At 57.6% G+C, this 16949-nt stretch overlaps 1 protein-coding gene across 1 annotated transcript; it reads left to right on the forward strand.

Annotated features, from left to right (window-relative positions):
• Positions 1-648: 648 nt before the first annotated feature.
• On the forward strand, positions 649-12713 carry GDF7 (growth differentiation factor 7). Its single transcript, XM_047746740.1, has 2 exons — positions 649-1048; positions 3880-12713. Exons 1-2 carry the CDS (start codon positions 649-651, stop codon positions 4842-4844), a joined length of 1365 nt encoding a protein of 454 aa, XP_047602696.1. The 3' UTR covers positions 4845-12713.
• Positions 12714-16949: the final 4236 nt, after the last annotated feature.

Below are 16949 nucleotides of genomic sequence, written 5' to 3' on the forward strand. Positions count from 1 at the left end.
CTGGGCAACTTTCGAACCGGAGACGAAAAACGCGCCTTTGTGGCAGCCCTGAGCGCCCCTGTGGCCTCCGTACGCCCCGTGGCCTCTCCGTGCGTCCTGGCCCGGAGGTCCCGGCAGTGACCGGCGGGGCCGCGCCCTTCCGCGACCCCACCTCTGGCGTCTCGGGCACTCAGAGAACCGGAGCGGGCTAGGGGCGGGTGCAGTTGCTTCGCAGGGGAGTGGGCACGGAGCTGGGCGGGTGCGCGCGATGCCTCGGAGCCCCTAGCTCGGGTGGGCGCGTTTGGCTGGGGCGCGGGCGGCGGGGGGTCGCACCGCCGAGGGGAGGGGAGGCGGGGCCCCGGGTCGTGGCGGAAGCCTCGGGCGGGTAACACTCGCTAGACGGGAGTGGGGCGAAGCGCCGCGGCGCGGGGAGGAGGCTCCGGTCCCCGGCTCCGCGTTAGGCCGGAGCGGGGGGCGCGGCGCTGCCACTCCAGTGTTCAGCAGGGGGCGCTGCTCCGGGCGTTGGGCGGGGGTGGGGTGGGAGAAGAGGGGGGGCCGCGACTTGCTGCGCACACTTCCCCCATTATTAAACACTATGTTCAAAAGGCGCCGGGGGACTTCCCGGAGCCACGGAGCCCGCGCCGCCCGCCCGCCTGGCCCACGGAGCCCATGGACCTGAGCGCGGCCGCCGCGCTGTGCCTCTGGCTGCTGAGCGCCTGCCGCCCCCGCGACGGGCTTGAAGCGGCCGCAGTGCTGCGAGCGGCGGGGGCAGGGCCGGTCGGGAGTCCGGGGGGAGGCGGCGGCGGCGGCGGCGGCGGGCGGACCCTCGCCCCGGCTGCGGGTGTCTCCGCTGCCCCGGCCGCCGCAGCTCCCGGAGCCCGCGCCGGGCGCCGGGCCGCCGGCTCCGGCTTCAGGAACGGCTCGGTGGTGCCGCACCAGTTCATGATGTCGCTTTACCGGAACCTGGCCGGGAGGGCTCCGGCCGGGGCAGCCGCCGCCTCCACCTCGGGCTCTGGCCGCCACGGCCGCGCGGACACCATCACCGGCTTCGCAGACCAGGCGAACCAAGGTACTGACGCCTCTACTGCGCCCGTCCGTCCTGCCGGCTCCTAGGCGGAGGCCACCGCCGGAGCCGAGCCCCAGCTCCAGACCCTTCGGGACGCGACCCCCTCACGTCCCAGCCTCAGGTGGTGGAAACTCCGCCGAGGCCCACGCACCCGAACCCGCTGGACTGTGGCGAGAGGCACGGCAAGCTCTCAGGGCTCGGCCCCAGAGGGCTGAGCTAGTCCCTCTGCAGGATTGTCCTGGCCCTGCCGGCCGGCGGGTCCCCTCGAGGAGGCAGGATCCGAAGAAAGAAGGGGCCCGGGCCGAGAGGGACGGTGCCGTGATGGTGGTGGCGGCGTCAGCAGCTTTCAGTGCAGCCAGTTCTGCAGCTTCTAGTCTCCTGGGGGCCACACAAATTGGGGGGAACTCAGGGGAATAAGGGAAGGAGGCAGGCTAAAGTACATGGCCCCAGGAGAGACTGGTGGCATCACCAGGTACAAGGAGGTCCCCTCTGGGCAGGCTCTTTCAAGGGGGAGGTGCATGGCTATGGTGGCCTGTGCCCTGTGCTGGGCTGCTGGGACAGCCGGAGGTGGAGGACGCCAGCCCGGTGAGGTGGAGAGGACGGAGCCCCTGCCAGAAGGCAGGCCTGGCCGGGAGCAAGCACCCCACCTTACTCTGCCCTGGGTCCTTCAAAGGTAGGACATGGGTATGACTGTGGTGGTTGCTGTGTGTCATCTGGATTTTATTAATCTCTATTGAAGTCATTAAAGCAGACAGATAGGGAAAATTTAACTAATTTAAGGCGGAAATGCAAGTAATGTTGGCCTTAATTCTATCCAGCCAGAGACCCAGCATGGAAGGCAGGAGGGGAAGAAAGGGGACCTGGGCTGGAAAGGAAGTAACAGACAGGCCCACACCGCACACTCTAACCTGGGAAGGCAGGTGGAGGTGGTCAGTAACCAGATCACACACCTCCTCCAACACACACACACACACACACACACACACACACACACACACACACACGAGTCTACACACAGAGCCAGCTTTATTTTGGGTGCCGGATATACTGGGCCCAGATGGCTCTATAGTGCAGTGCGAACTCTCAGGCATTCTCTGAAGGCCTGGTGTGCCCCCAGGACTGGATGCCGCAGTACTCCTACAAAGCCGGAGCCCTGGTGTACAGGGCCAGGGAAGGCCCCAGCCCTGAGGCTGCCTCGTGAGCCCCCAGGGATACAGGATGTGTGGGTGTGCAGGACACTGAGTGGGCAGAGGCACCAGTTGCTTTCTTAGATACAGTTAGGCCGACCCTTAGCCTCAGCCTGAGCTCAGTGTTTTCTTGGCTGGCAAGGCTCTGAGGGCATCCTTTCTTCCTCCCTCTGGAAGGAGGGGATGCAGTAGCTGCACCTTGTAAAGGGGGTGGGGGGAGGATGCTGCAGGGGAGGCTCAGGAAGTGTTCCAGGGAGCCCTGGGGGAAAGCAGTGGCAGGGAGGCCTATGCACTTGCCCAGGACTTTGAGCCTCCCTCCCTCTCCACTCTGAGGTTCAACTTGGAGCAGGGCTACTTGAGGTCCCCGGAAGCCACTGACAGAGCTCAAACTTCAGAGCTCCGGAGGCAAGGGCCCCGAAGCAGTGGTTGGTGAGCAGATCTCCAGTGGTGGGGGCAGTCTGCACAGTCTCTCCGAGTTTGGGGCAAAATGAAACCATATGACCTTCTTCAAAGGGAGCTCCTTATCTGCTGCTCCGTGGAATTTCAACTTTTTTTTTTTCCTGAGCCCTAAAAAGAAAAAAAGTGCCCAAGACCAAAATAAAACCCCCAAACTCAGAGATAAGTCATAACGGAGGGAAAGAATATGTTTGCGAAGGCATGGGTGGGTCCTGGAGGCAAGACCTCATGGAGCCCTGCCCTCACTGCAGCGAGGAAGGCAGTCCCGGGCTGCCCCAGACCCTTGGGAGAAGGATCCTAGACTCCTTTGCCGCCTTGCCTCCTCCATCGGAGGTCGTGGAAAGCCAGGAGAAGCTAAGCCAGGGCTGCTCCCATCTCGAGCAGCCGCGCTCCCTCCTGGGAGCCCTTGGGCCAAGCCCGCCGCTCCCCATGTGGGCCTTAGTTCCCCTTCAGCATAGCCAGGACGCTGGATGCGCTAGAGGGTCTGCAGCTCCGCTGTGTCCTTCCCCTCCAGACGACTCCCACGCAAGGCCCAGCCTGCACGGGAGATCGTGACCGGCAGGAGTGTCCAGGCTGGGCTGGGGAAGAGAGGTAGCGGAAGGAGCAGAGCTGTCAGGGGACACGAATTTTCTGTTTTTGCACAGCCGGGACTTCCCGGACTTCCGGGCTGTCCTGGGGCATCAGCAGGGCAATAAACAGCAGTCCCAGAACAGCTCGGGGCCTCGGCCTGGCCTCCGGGCCTTGGAAGGGGCGCAGGGCTTCTGATGCGCCCACCCGGCCTTCTGTAGGCCACCCGCCCAAAAAGTCTGGCTTCCGATCTAGGCCTGAGGCTAGGGTCAGGGAGCGGAACTGTAGTGGCAACGGGTGTAGGGGTGTGGTTCCCTCCCCGGGCTCGGCGATAGGCGATAAATGAAGGCTTCTGGGTTGTCGCGGTGGCAGAACTTTGGCTCGATGAACCGAAGCCCCGGTCCCGATAATCGATAGTCAGGGCGAAGGCTTCCTTTACTCTGGGCCAGGCTGGCAGCTTTCTGGCTGGGCCGAGACTGGGCGGCCGGCGCCGTCTCCAGCGGGCTCGCTCCCGCATCCCGGGACAGTGGACTATTTGCACTTCGGGGGCCCGGCGGCCCGGAGTGCGGGCTTAGCTTTCGCCTCTCACCGCGCTCTCTTTCTGTCTCTGCCCGACTCCTGCAGACGAATCGCCCGCCGAGACCGGCCAAAGCTTCCTGTTCGACGTATCCAGCCTTCCCGACACCGACGAGGTGGTGGGAGCCGAGCTGCGCGTCCTGCGCCACGAGTGCCCGGAGCTGGGCCCAGGCGGCGCCACTCCCCCGCCGCTGCTGCTGCTGCTGTCTACCTGCCCCGGGGCGGCCCGAGCGCCCCGCCTGCTGCACTCGCGGGCCGCCGAGCCCTTGGCCGTAGCGCGCTGGGAGGTGTTCGACGTGGCAGACGCCGTGCGGCGCCACCGCCAGGAGCCGCGTGCCACCCGTGCGTTCTGTCTCTTGCTGCGCTCAGTGGCCGGTCCCTCGCAGGGCCCGCTGGCACTGCGGCTGCTGGGTTTCGGTTCACCGGACCGGGGCCGCGTAGCGGCGGAAGAGCGCGCTCTGCTTGTCGTCTCCTCCCGCACGCAGAGGAAGGGGAGCCTATTCCGGGAGATCCGCGCCCAGGCCCGCGCGCTCGGGGCCGCGCTGGCAGCGAAGCCGCCTCTTGACCCGGGACCCGGCACTGGGTCGCCCACGGCGGTCATCGGCGGTCGCAGGCGGCGGCGGACGGCGCTGGCCGGGGCGCGAGCGGCGCAGGGCAGCGGCGGGGGCGCGGGCCGGGGACACGGGCGAAGGGGTCGGAGCCGCTGTAGCCGCAGGCCGCTGCACGTGGACTTCAAGGAGCTGGGCTGGGACGACTGGATCATCGCGCCGCTGGACTACGAGGCGTACCACTGCGAGGGCGTTTGCGACTTCCCGCTGCGCTCGCACCTTGAGCCCACCAACCACGCCATCATTCAGACGCTGCTCAACTCCATGGCTCCCGACGCGGCGCCGGCCTCCTGCTGCGTGCCCGCGCGCCTCAGCCCTATCAGCATCCTCTACATCGACGCGGCCAACAACGTGGTCTACAAGCAGTACGAGGACATGGTGGTGGAGGCGTGCGGCTGCAGGTAGCCTGCGGGCCAGGCCGGGCCAGGGAGGGGCAGCCGCGCCACCGAGGACCCCCTGCTGCGGCCGGGGTCTGTCGCCGAGCGTGGGTGCGCATCAGACTCTGGCCCCGCACCCGCACGAGGGAGGGGGAGCGCACGTTCACACTCACACCCACACACTCGTTCACTCACGCACGCATTTATCTTGGGCACCAAAGCCCTGGGAAGAGACGACCTGACGCTACCAAGCCGAATGCGTACTCAGCCAAGGCACCATCGCATCCGCTATCCCCTTTCGGAGGGAGGATGGTGTTTGTGTTAACGTTGCAGTAACAGGCCCTAAATGGGGGTAGAAATGAGTTAGGGAATTGGGGGTTCTAGAATGGGTGAATTAATGGGAGTACGGGAGTAGGTTTAATCTCACCCCTTTTTGTTTGAGGCTGAGTGTGGGGGAACTCCGGACTGGGTGGCTGGGTGCTTGGTGTTGCACCTGGGACAGTCAGAACGGCTGTCATGCCCTTTCTGAAGGTTTTGCGTTGCAGGGAGGTCATTTACTCTGGGAAGGAACCGGTGCGAAAGGCATGTTTATTCTTTAATTGAAAAAATCTAACAGGCGCCTTGAGTTTTGAAAGGGAACATTTGTCCAAAAGAATTCATGGTGGAACTACCCAGATCCCTGCAAAGGTCAGCACTACCCTTTTTAAAAAATCAGTTCCAATTGGGAATGATCTAGAATGTGGAAAGAAATGTTTTTCTTTTAGGGGAAAGTGAAGTGGAGGGGAGGTTTATAAACGGCCAGTCTGAACTGATACGAACTTGGGGGTGGGATGGTATGTGCCGGGTTCTGAAGCTCCTAGGTTGGGCAGCTCAGTGTGTAGGGGTGCCTTGGGGGGTGCTGAGGAGGAGGCTTAGTGCAGTGGCTGTGAATGGGGAAAGGCAGGCAGCCGTGCTTTTCCTAGAGACCTGCCAGGAGGTTTTGCTGAAGAGCTGGGAAAGAGGCTCTTAGGGCTTGGAAAGAGGTGGGGGAGGCGTCCTGGGGCGGGCTTCTGCGGAAGACTCAGGCTTTTCTGCCAGGTAGGCACAACCCTCTCCAAATGGTGTGCTCAGAATGGGCCAACATGTGCTTGCGTTTAGCTATCAAGTCTGTGTTGGCTTTTACACGCTTTCGCTGTGTTGTTGCTGTAGGTTTTGGCAGTGCGATAGTAACGGGAAGTGAAGCTACACAAAAGTGCTTTTGTGAGATTTCAGCTCCGCACAACCCAGTGGTTCAGAGCAGGAGGAAGCCCCCCCCCCAACTTCTGCAGCAGTAGAGGGGCATTAGGGCTTGGCTGTGGCCCCTTGAGAAGGGCGGGGCCTTTGCTCAGTGAGGCCCTTTGCGCGTTGGGGAGGACAGAGGTGGAAGCGTCTCCCCCAGTCCTGTCTTTGTCTCATTGATGAAGTACACTACCTGTACTTGCACAGGGAAGCTAGAACACGCCAGGCTACATTGTTTTATTTGGTTCATTTCTAGTTGGGAGTCCTTTGTGGCTTTGTGTGAGTGGTTGACAGAGGGAGAAGAAACAATTTGGATTCCACCTGTCTGGGACTCTGAGGGCTTCTTTGAAAACCCCTGCACGCGCCCACCCCGTCCTCCTCTTGAAGGTTGTGTGGGCTGTTGCCTTTGGGGTCCATTCTACCCTTGTCTTGGATGCTAAGGTCCAGATGAGTCATACGAATTTTAATTCTCAGTGATCAAACATTCAAGAGAGAGGAAAACTAAACATTTAGATATAGCTAATTTATTTAAGGGCCCCACCCGAGTCCATGCTATCCCGTAAAATTCCCCCAGAGAAAAAGAAAATACATTTACAATGTGAATTTATGTGCTGTAGTTATCTGAGTCGCTATAAATAATGAGAAAAGGAAAGTCTCTTTAGGTCAAAACACACAAAATTTCTGAGGTGGCCGCTATGGTACGCTTCCTCCCAATTTCAGTGACCGGTGGTCCCTTTACATTTATGGATTTTGCCAGAGAAGCTTCACATTCCTAAACTGTTTTTAATAATTGCATGGCGATTGGTCTGTCATAGCGAAGAACAAAAAAGAATGACACTAAAATATTAAAGGTTGTAGTATTCGAAGTTTTAGAAAGGGAGTTAATGAAAAAACTAGCTATACTTTGAAGAAATTCTAGGTTATTTAATATCTTGGACAAAAGGAAACATTCTGATTCTTTTTTAGCGACTAGGAAAAACAAGGTTTTTGAGAGGACCTGTTTTGACTTAGCCTGAGCTTTTTGTGGCAGGAAAAATATGTCCATTTTCTCTGTTTTGTTTTTTTTTTTTCTTCTTCCCCTGATGACCTCTTTCTATCAAGATGTGCTGTAAGTGGTGTAGAAGTAGGGGTCTTCCTGCATCTGGAGTCCCGCCTGCATGTTGGGGTGGGGGGATGTCCTTGGGCAGTGACAGTTCCTCTAATGGTCTCGAACTCCCTCAGTGTGTCCTTGGTGACTGACTAGAAGTGATGTCTCCAGGAATTGCTCTGGAGCTGCCTGTCACCCCCCCAGGGACCACCTGTACCTGCCACCACTCTGCTCCGGCCTCTGGCGTCTCAGAGTTAAAAGTAGGTGAATGGAGGAGATGTGTCACACTTTGTAGAAATGACAGAAGGGCCACCACATGTAGAGGCAGACGTGTTTTTGCTGCTATGATGTGGTCTGAGCTGCTTTGCCAGGATTCGGAGAAGGATTCTGCTGGCACGGTCGGCCCTACACTGGCTGTATCTTCTAGGCAAGGGGGTGCGGGGCTGAGTCCCTCAGCTAGAAGCCCTGGTCCCCACCCATGGGAGAGCTGTCTGCTCGCAAGCAGGGATTCAGTGTGTCAGCACTGTGGGCGAAAGCAGTGCCCCCTTCCCAACTCAGGTTCCCCTGGGTCTGGGGCCACCACAATATTCTTCCTCAATTCCCGCGAATTTTCCATTCTGTTGGGGGAGACCCGGGCTCTTCTAGTTGAGACCATATGAACTGCTCCTTCCTAATAGAGAATAGGGTGGGCGTCCCTGCTTGGGGAGCACAGGGCAGGCCAGCTGGGGCCCACGCAGGTTGGTGCTGGGTCTGCTAAACACGAAGACAGTCCGGTCACTGCTGCTGGAACCAGGTTTCTGTATCAGGGGAGACATTTCCAGTGGCGGACACTGCGCTCACTGATGCCCAAAGGCTCGCCTTGAATTCTGGCTTTCCAAGCAGCAGGGTCAGGTCCGCCGGAGAGGGTGGCAGGCTCTGCTGTCTCAGCTGGAGCTCTGCCCATTCCTCATGCACAGACTCCCCTTCAGCCTAGTGTGCCGCCATTTTGGTACCACAGTGGCGTGGGGGAAGAGACGAGCTGTGGATTGTGTGATGTCCAGTCAAATCCGGCAAGCCCAGAGCAGTGACTGCTCCCTGACAGTCTCCTGGAAGTGTCAGCAGGAGTGGGGACCTCACTGTCAGTGCTAAAGGGAGTACGGACCACCCTGTGGCTGTAATCAGAGTGTAACTCAAATCCTACAAGTCATTTATCCTGTTTGTAATTTTATTGAAACTCGTAGCAGAAAATAACCTGGGAGTGTAGACCGATTCTCTTCCTAAAGTGGGGAGGAAAATTGAATTCTTTCCAGGAGAAGCTTGTGCACAGAAAAAGGCAGACTCTTGCTTTGCTCGAATCTGGTCTCCAGCAAATGGGGCGAGAGGAAGAAGCAGAGCTACAGCCGTCTGTGGGACACAAACATCATGGGGGCCTCGCCGATCACCTGAGAACATGTCGATGGGGATGGGGAAACCTCCCCAGGCTCAGAAAGCAGGGCCCTCTCAGCGGTCCTGGGCCAGGAAGCCTCAAGCAGGTGCCCAGTGGGCTGGGAGGACCGAGGGTCTGGAAAGCAGCCTTCTGTCATTGGCAGGGAAAGACCTGCGTGGTCCCCTCTGGTGTCTGGATTGGGAAGGGAGGAGAGACAGCTGACAAGTGAGCCCAGCAGCTGCAAGATGTTGGGAGTGAGAAGGGAGGGAACTAGCCCCCTCTGAGGGAGGTCTGAGCAGCACTGGTGTGTCTGGGGACTTCTGCGTACCCAGGAGGGGACCATTCCACGCTGTCGTCTGCTGCTCACCTGCTGCAGGGTCACTTGGGGGCTAGAGCTCCACCTCCTGAGAGGTCTGGGACAGTGGTGGGCGGCCACCTCTGTACCCAGAGCTTCCATTTCTGTTCCTGTAAAATGAGAAGCTCTCCAGTCCCATAGTTCTAGGGTTCTAGTTGGTCCAAAAGCGCACTAACATAGTTTAAAGGCAGAGCAGATGTGGCCGTTCCTGGAAAGTGTCCCTTCCCCACCCTAGAGCCACTTCTCACAAGTATCACAGCTCCTGCCTAGTGTACGGGTGTGTGTCGATTACATTCCTGGCCTCTTTTGGTGCCTCATAGATGTGGCTTTGATTTCCACCTGGGTCACAGCAGGTGCAGGGGAAGCCAAGATCTCAGGGGTAGGGCTCAGCTCACCAAAGCCACGATCTTTCCTGTGTTCCAAGTGAAGAGCCCCACCAACCCGGCTGGAGCTCCCCCAGGCTCACACGGCGGGGGTGGGGGTGGGGTAGAATGTTCTGGACCAAATCCTGGGACAGCTGCCACCTGCTGCTGGTGCCTCTGTGCGAGCAGCGGGAGCAAGCAAGCCCTGGTCCTACTGGGAGCCCGGCAGAGATCTGGGACTGTCCCAGAGTCCCCGAACCAGGCAAGCAGGGCTGCGTAAGGGGGACAGGCCCCAGCAGGTCGCCGCAGTTCCCCAAACCCCCTTCACTACCATGCCCGTGTCTGGTCCTTCTTGCTGGAGGAGTGACCCTCCTTAACATTAAGCAACAGGGAGGCATCGAAAAGAGGTTATTTCTAATTTTCAGGTGCTCTGTCCTTTGCGCTTAGAGCCCTCTGGCCGTTTAGGCTGGAGCAAGCTTCTTCCTCTTTTTGTGTCATTTCTGGACTTTCATCTGTTAAATAGTTAAATACCAATGGGGCTGAAGGTGAGAAAAAGCCTGTTCTTGTCAGGAAGGCCACACGTCTCCACCCTGGACAGGTGGAGTCACCTGTCCAGATGGCAGCTCTAGGAAGAGGGCAGGAAGTTGGTTTAGTAAATCAGTGGGGACAACGGAGGGCTTGATGCGTGCAGTGTGGGCTCTGATTATTGTTCAGGGGTACTCTCTGCTCATGAGGCGCGCACACCTGGCGTCACCGGAGCCGGGCTTCTTCTCCCCCGACCCCAGAGCTGCCAGCGCAGGGGCCATGCCTGAAACCGTCCTGGGACTTGGCCATAGGCCTCCTGACTGGGCAGAGTTGGGGGGCACTTCACGGTGGCCACCGCCCGTTCTGCCGCCCAACAACCCAGGGAAGGGTGGAGTCAGAGCATGAGGTCACAGAAAAGCTGGTCCGTGTTTCCAGTTGTGCTTAGAGCTGTTGAAAAGTGCAAGGGCGCCCTCCGAGCGGCACGACTGGTGGGCGATGGTCTGCTTGCTTCTGCCTGTGCCTACCTCTGGGGAGCAGTCCTCAGGCCCCTCCGGCAGGGGTGGGTGTGCGTGTGTGCAGAGGAAGGGGCTGGTGTCTCCCGCTTCACATGCCCCGACATTGGCGAGAGGACTGCTGTGTGCACGGAGACTTCTGCAAAGGGGTGTTTTCTGTACTCAGGTGAGTCTGTGGGCAGGACCGCTTTGCACGCTGGCCTAGAAGACACTTCCTCCCCCTAGGTTAGAAGCTCTTCATTCCAGACAGGCCCCTGAGGTAAGAGCAATAGTGCAGACACTCTTTCTCTTTTTTCTAAGCGATAGGAAGCTGAAATGAGTTGTTTAGAAAAACAAGGACAGGCTTCTGATGGCCGTGTCCCAGGCACCTTGCGGCTGGGTAGCACAGCCCTTCCAGGAGGTGGCCAGCTGCTTGGTTTCTCCATTTCTATTCTATTCCACCATCTTTCGAGCTGTTGGTGAACAGGAGCGTGGTGCGGGGGCAGCTGGACTGGGCCGTGCAGGAGGAGGGCTGGTCTTCTTTGCAAAATCCTCCTGGCGCTGCTCCATCTGACCCACCGGTCATGGCAGTGACCACACCCAGCTCCTGCGACAAGAGCCGAGGGCCGGGGCGAGATGCCTGTGCTAAGCCCACATCCTGCTCAGACACTTAGTGGCAGAACCTAGAACCTTGTCTGAAGCTTCTGGGGCTGAGGTGTGCCTGTGTGGTTGGCAGAAACCAGAGGCCCTGTAAGGCTTATTCATTGGAGTGTTGCTGAACGGGCGGGGACCCCAATCCCATCTGGGGCACCCAGACTAACCGGCCCCTGAGGCCCCCCCACCCCGGCTGCAGCACGGGAGGGGGCTTGGTGGCCCGGTGCCTGGGCACACAACCCACAGCCCTCTTACCCAACAAGCCCGGCCTGTCGCAGACCGCACCTGTGGGCAGCCCTCGCCTGCACTTGTCAGCCGAGCGCGTCTGAAAGGCAAGCCTGACAATGTGCCGGGGAAGTCTTCCCTGGTCTGCGTGTTTCTGTCCGAGTGGCCGGAGGCTGCTGGGGGCAGAAGACGACACGTGCATCCCAGGAGTCCTGAGGCTTCCCTGGGGGCTCCGGACAGCAGCAGCGTGCCTGGGGATGAGCAGGCTGGCTGGAGGGCTCGGTGCACCAGCAAGGAGGGCTTCTTTTTCTCTGCAATTTATATTTCCAGGTCAGGGCCTATCAGAGTCCGAGGAAAGCCGGCCATGCAGCATGCTGTTTAGAAAATGATGATACATGTTGGGAGAAAGCAAGAATGTATTTCCTGGCTGGGAAATCCTGGAGGGTTCCAAGCCAGGCACAGAGACTCTGGAAAGCCGAGCTTTCAGAGAGCTCCTCTGGCTGTCTCCACCTCGGATAAGTCACCGTCCGAACATAAGCTTCCTTACGGTAACTGCTGTTCTGTTGTCATGGCGGTTGTTTGGGGTGTTTTGTTTTGTTTTTTTGTAGTCCACTGTTTATGGTAGTGTAAACAGCTTCTGTGTTTTCTGTGACAAAGAATCATAACTGAGTCACTTTAGGTCTTTCAGCTGGAAGTATTTTGCCCCCAAAAAGTTAATGCATTTTTTTTTTTAAACAAGGATTAGCATGCTGACTGCAGTTTGCCGTTCAGCGGATGAGAATAGAGGATTCTGAACAGTTTGGAAAACTTTAAAATATATATATATATATGTATGTATATCAAGAGGTTGCTGCTGAACCCTGGCACCTGGCTCACGGCGTGCCTCCGTCTGCGTGGGCAGCAGCATCTGACACGACGGGTGCCCTGCCTCTTAGCCAGCACCTGGACTCTGCCGCCAGTACTGTGGTTCTGAGGAAACGGGCAAAACTCGAAGTGACAGTAGTGCCATCACAGCTCCATACGCACACTCCCTCCGCAGCTGAAGACAGGAGGTATTATGGGGGGGGGCGAAGTCCCTTTCACTTTGCAAGGATACCCACTATTTCTCGGCTTGCCTCGGGAGAAAGATGGGGAAAGTGGTGAGAATTGTAAACTCATTGAATGCAAGCTGGAATGTCTTCCTGCTCTGGTTTGGCCAGAGCAGAGCTCCGAGGCTGGGAGGCCCTGAGACCCAGCCATCTCCCCGCTGCTCTGCCGGGCGGCTGCGGCAGCAGGAGCTCATGTTGTGAACGCTGCGCCCGCCCAGGCCGGCTGACAGGGAGCTCAAGGTCAGGCACAAACCCACTGTGTATACGTATTCTCAAGTTTAAATAGATTGTACATATCGGAATGTAAATGAACTGTAAAACAGCAATCTCTATTTTTCTTGACAGTTATATAGCAGTATATATATTTCTTAAACATGCTCTTGTACGCTCTTCCTTAACCATTTTAATATTTTGTACAGACAAGTTGATTAAATATTTTATTGATGGAGCTGCTGGTGGTTGGTCTTCAGAGAACTGTGTTTTGCCTTGTTATTCCGCCGTTCTCAGGGGCTCTGCTTCCACTGCTCCGTACTTCAGGCTTTAGGACAACTGCCTAGAAACGGGGCTCCCTGGTAGCTCTGGGCCTGTCGGACGTCGTGCCCACTGTTCTCCCTTAAAACAGAGCAGGCTCTCACGTGCCTCGGTTCTGGCTCCGTGGGACACGGCACGGCCCGCACTGCGTGAAGCCACTGCACGGGAAGGTACCCAAGCTTGGGCTGGGGGGTGAAGAGGTAGACACGCAGCGGGTAGCATTTTCTCTTTGGAGGTCGGGCGCCGCCATGTGTCGCAGGTGAGCGTTGACATGGCAAGCACAGTCCCAGTGGAAAGGTTTTGCTCCATAGCAGCAGGCCCCTGTAGGATCTGTCTCACTGCAGGAAGCCTGAGCGCCCCCATTCTGAGGCTGCACAGGGAGGCCTCCACAACCCACAGCCATAGTAACGCCCAGCTGTGGCAGCTGTACCTTCCTCTGCAAGGCCAGGTATGTATTTTAGGGAAACCAACAAATTCTGACAGCACATCCGGCCGCTTTTTCTCAGTACTGTTCAGACGAGTACGAAGATCCGTGCTCTATGGCACCAGCCAGCATCCTTCAGTACATCTCCCAGACTGGGCAGGAGAGGACCAGTCAGTCACTCATGACATTGCCCTACAACACAGGAAGGAGAAAGCTATTTTATCTGTTCCTTATATACTTCTGGGAGAGGATTAGTGATAGAGCAGCCATATGGGGAAGGTGACAGGGCCTTGCCTTCAGGAATGGCTTGTTACCAGAATTACCTCCTCTGGGATAGGGACGTGGCCAGGGGGAGCCCCCCTTCCTGCAGGGCACACGTCCACTGGAATAGGGCTGTTCCTACCACGGATTAATGCCAGTCCCCGTGGTCATGATGGTCTTTCTCTGGTGAAAGGTAGATCTAGAAAGTCTGCTCCCTTTGGCTGCTTAATTTCATTCCTACTAAATAAGGGAGTCTTTTTCTTTGCAAGAAAATCACGTTCACCTTTCAACTAACTCACTTGGTAGGTGCATTCAAGTATAAGATTTGAGACTCTGCCATTGAAAAGTGTGAAGTCTTATCGTGATCGTTTATCCGGACCCTGAGTCAGTTCTTTGTTTTCCTATTTCTCGGTCTCCACGTGGCCTACCCCGGCATTCCCTGGTGAGGGGATACCGAGTTAGCAGACAAGGGGGAGTTATGGGGAGAGTGGAAAGTCGGGGGTAGCATTTAGACTTTTATCCTGTTCCCGAAACACTGATGAGAACTGAGTGTCAAGTTCCCCAGTGACGGGGGTGCTGCCTGCTGGCTGCTCTCCCTCCTGTGGGTCCTGGTGTGCCCGATCCACACTGCGTGTCCAGTGCCTGCTCGGCGCTCAGCAGCCAAGCCGGACGCGTGCCACCTGCTGCCCTGTGGAGGGCGGCGTCCCCACCCCTCCCGCCACCGCCTCCCCCGCATGGTGGTTGTGCTCCTCCAATGCTGGGGATCCCACACTCTGCGGTGCGGAAGGAGGAGGGATCTGGGGAGGAACTCGTCCGTTGCAACGTGTCACCAGCGTGCAGCCCCGGACTGCGAGGCCATGGGCGTCTGCCAGTCCTAATCGCATGCAGGTGCGCGCCCTTCGGCAGTGGCCAGCAGGAGGAAGCCCAGCTGTGGTGTGGAGCCGGAGCAGGGTGGATTTGCAGAGATGGGATTCTAGTCCCTCTGTGAGGAGGGAGGCCCTGCAGGTGCACCCGCACCCCTGGCTTTAATGGACGCCCAGTCACGGGGTCACATTCCCCTCCCAGGGAAGAGGAATTTTCCCATAGACTTACCCAGCAAGGAAGTCTGTCCCAACGTAGGGAGGTCAGCACAGGCCCCATTGCCAGAATGTCTGAGGAATGCGATCCAAAATGAAAACGCTCTGCTTTCCCTGGGCCCGGTCTCGTGTATTGTTGCTGTAATTCCCACTTGGGGTGCTGCGCTGGGCTAGCGCTCAACAAATAACTACCACAGATTTGGTAGTTGCTAAGACTCAAACTCCAGAGGCTTTCTGACCATGGAAGAATGGCAGTAACAGTTGCATTTGGAGGGGACAGGAATGGCCACGAAGTGTGGGGACTTTGCTTTCTGTAGTCCCCAGTGCCAGAAAGCCAACGTGCCGGAGTCTAGCTGGCCCTGCTGTGCTGGCTCAGCTGCGGAAAGGCTTAAGGGATAAAAGAGCTAGTCCACCTCCCATTTCCATTTACGCACTCAGTCGAGAGGGACAGAGGGACACAGAATCCCTGAGATGTGATTCCCTGAGAGTCTGAGCAACGGAGAGAATTATTTCTTGAGAGGTTGACTCTCAGGTATGGTAGAAACTTGTATTGATTTAGGTAAAACTTCCTGAATATTCTGTGTGGCAGGCCCTATTCTATAAGCCCTGAGAGCACAGAGATGACAAGACACAAGTTCCATGTCCTAGGACTCTCCTTTTAAGGGCAGGAAAGAGTTTGGTGGTGGGGGTGGGAGGAGCAGAATGGAAAAATATAATTCCAGCAGTAACTGGTAAGTACTCCAATAGAGACATGGCCAGGGCCCCCCAAGGGCTAAGAGGGAGGGAGGGCGGGGGAGGAGAGGGGCTATACTAGGTGGCAGGAGCAGTTGGCCTTTGGGGCCAAGTCTGGGGGGAGGGGAGGGGAGGGGTGTGGGCACTCTCGGAGCTGGAGCAGGTGACTCCAGAGGTTTCAGAGCACAGGTGCGGTCCGGGAAGTCAGCACCTGGAGGGCCCAGGCGGCTGCCGCAGAGAGCAGAGGGGCAGAATGAGGCACTGCAGCCTCGTTTTGACTCAGCAGGCAGGGCTTCCTCCTTGCAGTCGGCTGTCTGATGCACCGCCCTCCCCGCCCCCGTCCCTGGCCGGCAGGTCTGTTCTCTCTTTCATTCTTCTAAAACTATTCTTGTTACAAACTACCTACTCTTCCACGGGCCTGCTAAACTGGCCGTTGTTTGCCCTTCCGTTGACTTGTTGACTCGCTCGTCCCGCCTTCTACTCTGGCTGGGCTGCCCACTCCCGCCTCCAGGAGGCAGCACGGTGCCGTGGAAAGGGGAGGAAGCCTTGGCTCGGAGTAGAGGCTGCCTTTGAATTCCGGAGGCCTCTCAGTAGCTGTGAGATCTTGAGCCAGTCACTTACCTCTCCCCTCTGTGGTGACCTGTGGGGAGTACGGCCACAGCCCGTGGGACCGAAAGGCTTAACCGAGACCCTGTGAAAGTGCAGGGGGAGCGGCAGCCTCTTTCTGTGGGCTCTCTCCTTTCTCCCACACTGCCCAAGCTCTCCCTGTCTTTTCTGGCCTTTGGAGCAGGTGCCTCCCCTCTCCCTTTGGGGGTTTCCGCTTCCCGGGACTACAGCAATCCAGAACCTTCAGTCTGGCAGAAGAGGCCAGACATGTTTCCCATAGCGGCTCCCCCCGTGGACCAGAGCCATCACTCGCCCATCTACGGAGCAGAGGCAGGGATCTCTGCACTTTGGAAAAGGTCTCCTGCAGGACAGCTTCTGTCTTAAGGCCTCAGAGAGAGATCTGTTCACAGGGCACACTAAGTTCCAGCCACTGACCCCTCTTTAAACCCCACCTCCAATGCGACGGAGCAGCCCAAGTATGTCTTCTCTCCTGCAAGAGGCCAGAAACAAAGATGGTATCTCCGGTTACTTAAGAAATGTTTGGCTCCCTGCATCTTTTCTAAATCCACCGTCAGGTCCTCAACAAGGTGATGTTCCAGCATCCTGTGCTGTCCGTGGGAGGGCTTCACGGCCCTCAGCCCGAAAGCTGAGCTGGGTGAGCAACCGTCCCCTCCCCCCAGTAGGAACCAGAAATGCCAAGACCACAAGAATCAAGTTGCAGGCTGGGTGAGACCATGTAGAAGCTGAGACATCACCGGGTCCTCTGCAGCACTGAATATGAGAGACTGTGGAAGTTTGCTAACCTTTTCCTTCAGGTACCATTTTACAGAGCGTCCTCCATAAGCCAGACAGGGTGCCAGCTGCTGTTACACGCATGACCTCAATTAGCCCCATTAACGGAAAACAAAAGCCCTCCCCAAATCTAACATTCTCACATCTCCAAATGAAAGCAAGTATTTTCATGGATGACAAGATGGGGGGTGGGGAGCCTCAGGGAGGCTAAGCCAAGGTAGCCTCAAAACCCAGTAAATGACAGATCCGGGATTTGAACTCA

The sequence above is a fragment of the Lutra lutra genome, chromosome 9 (genome assembly GCF_902655055.1).
Source record: "Lutra lutra chromosome 9, mLutLut1.2, whole genome shotgun sequence".
Lineage (NCBI taxonomy): Eukaryota > Metazoa > Chordata > Mammalia > Carnivora > Mustelidae > Lutra > Lutra lutra.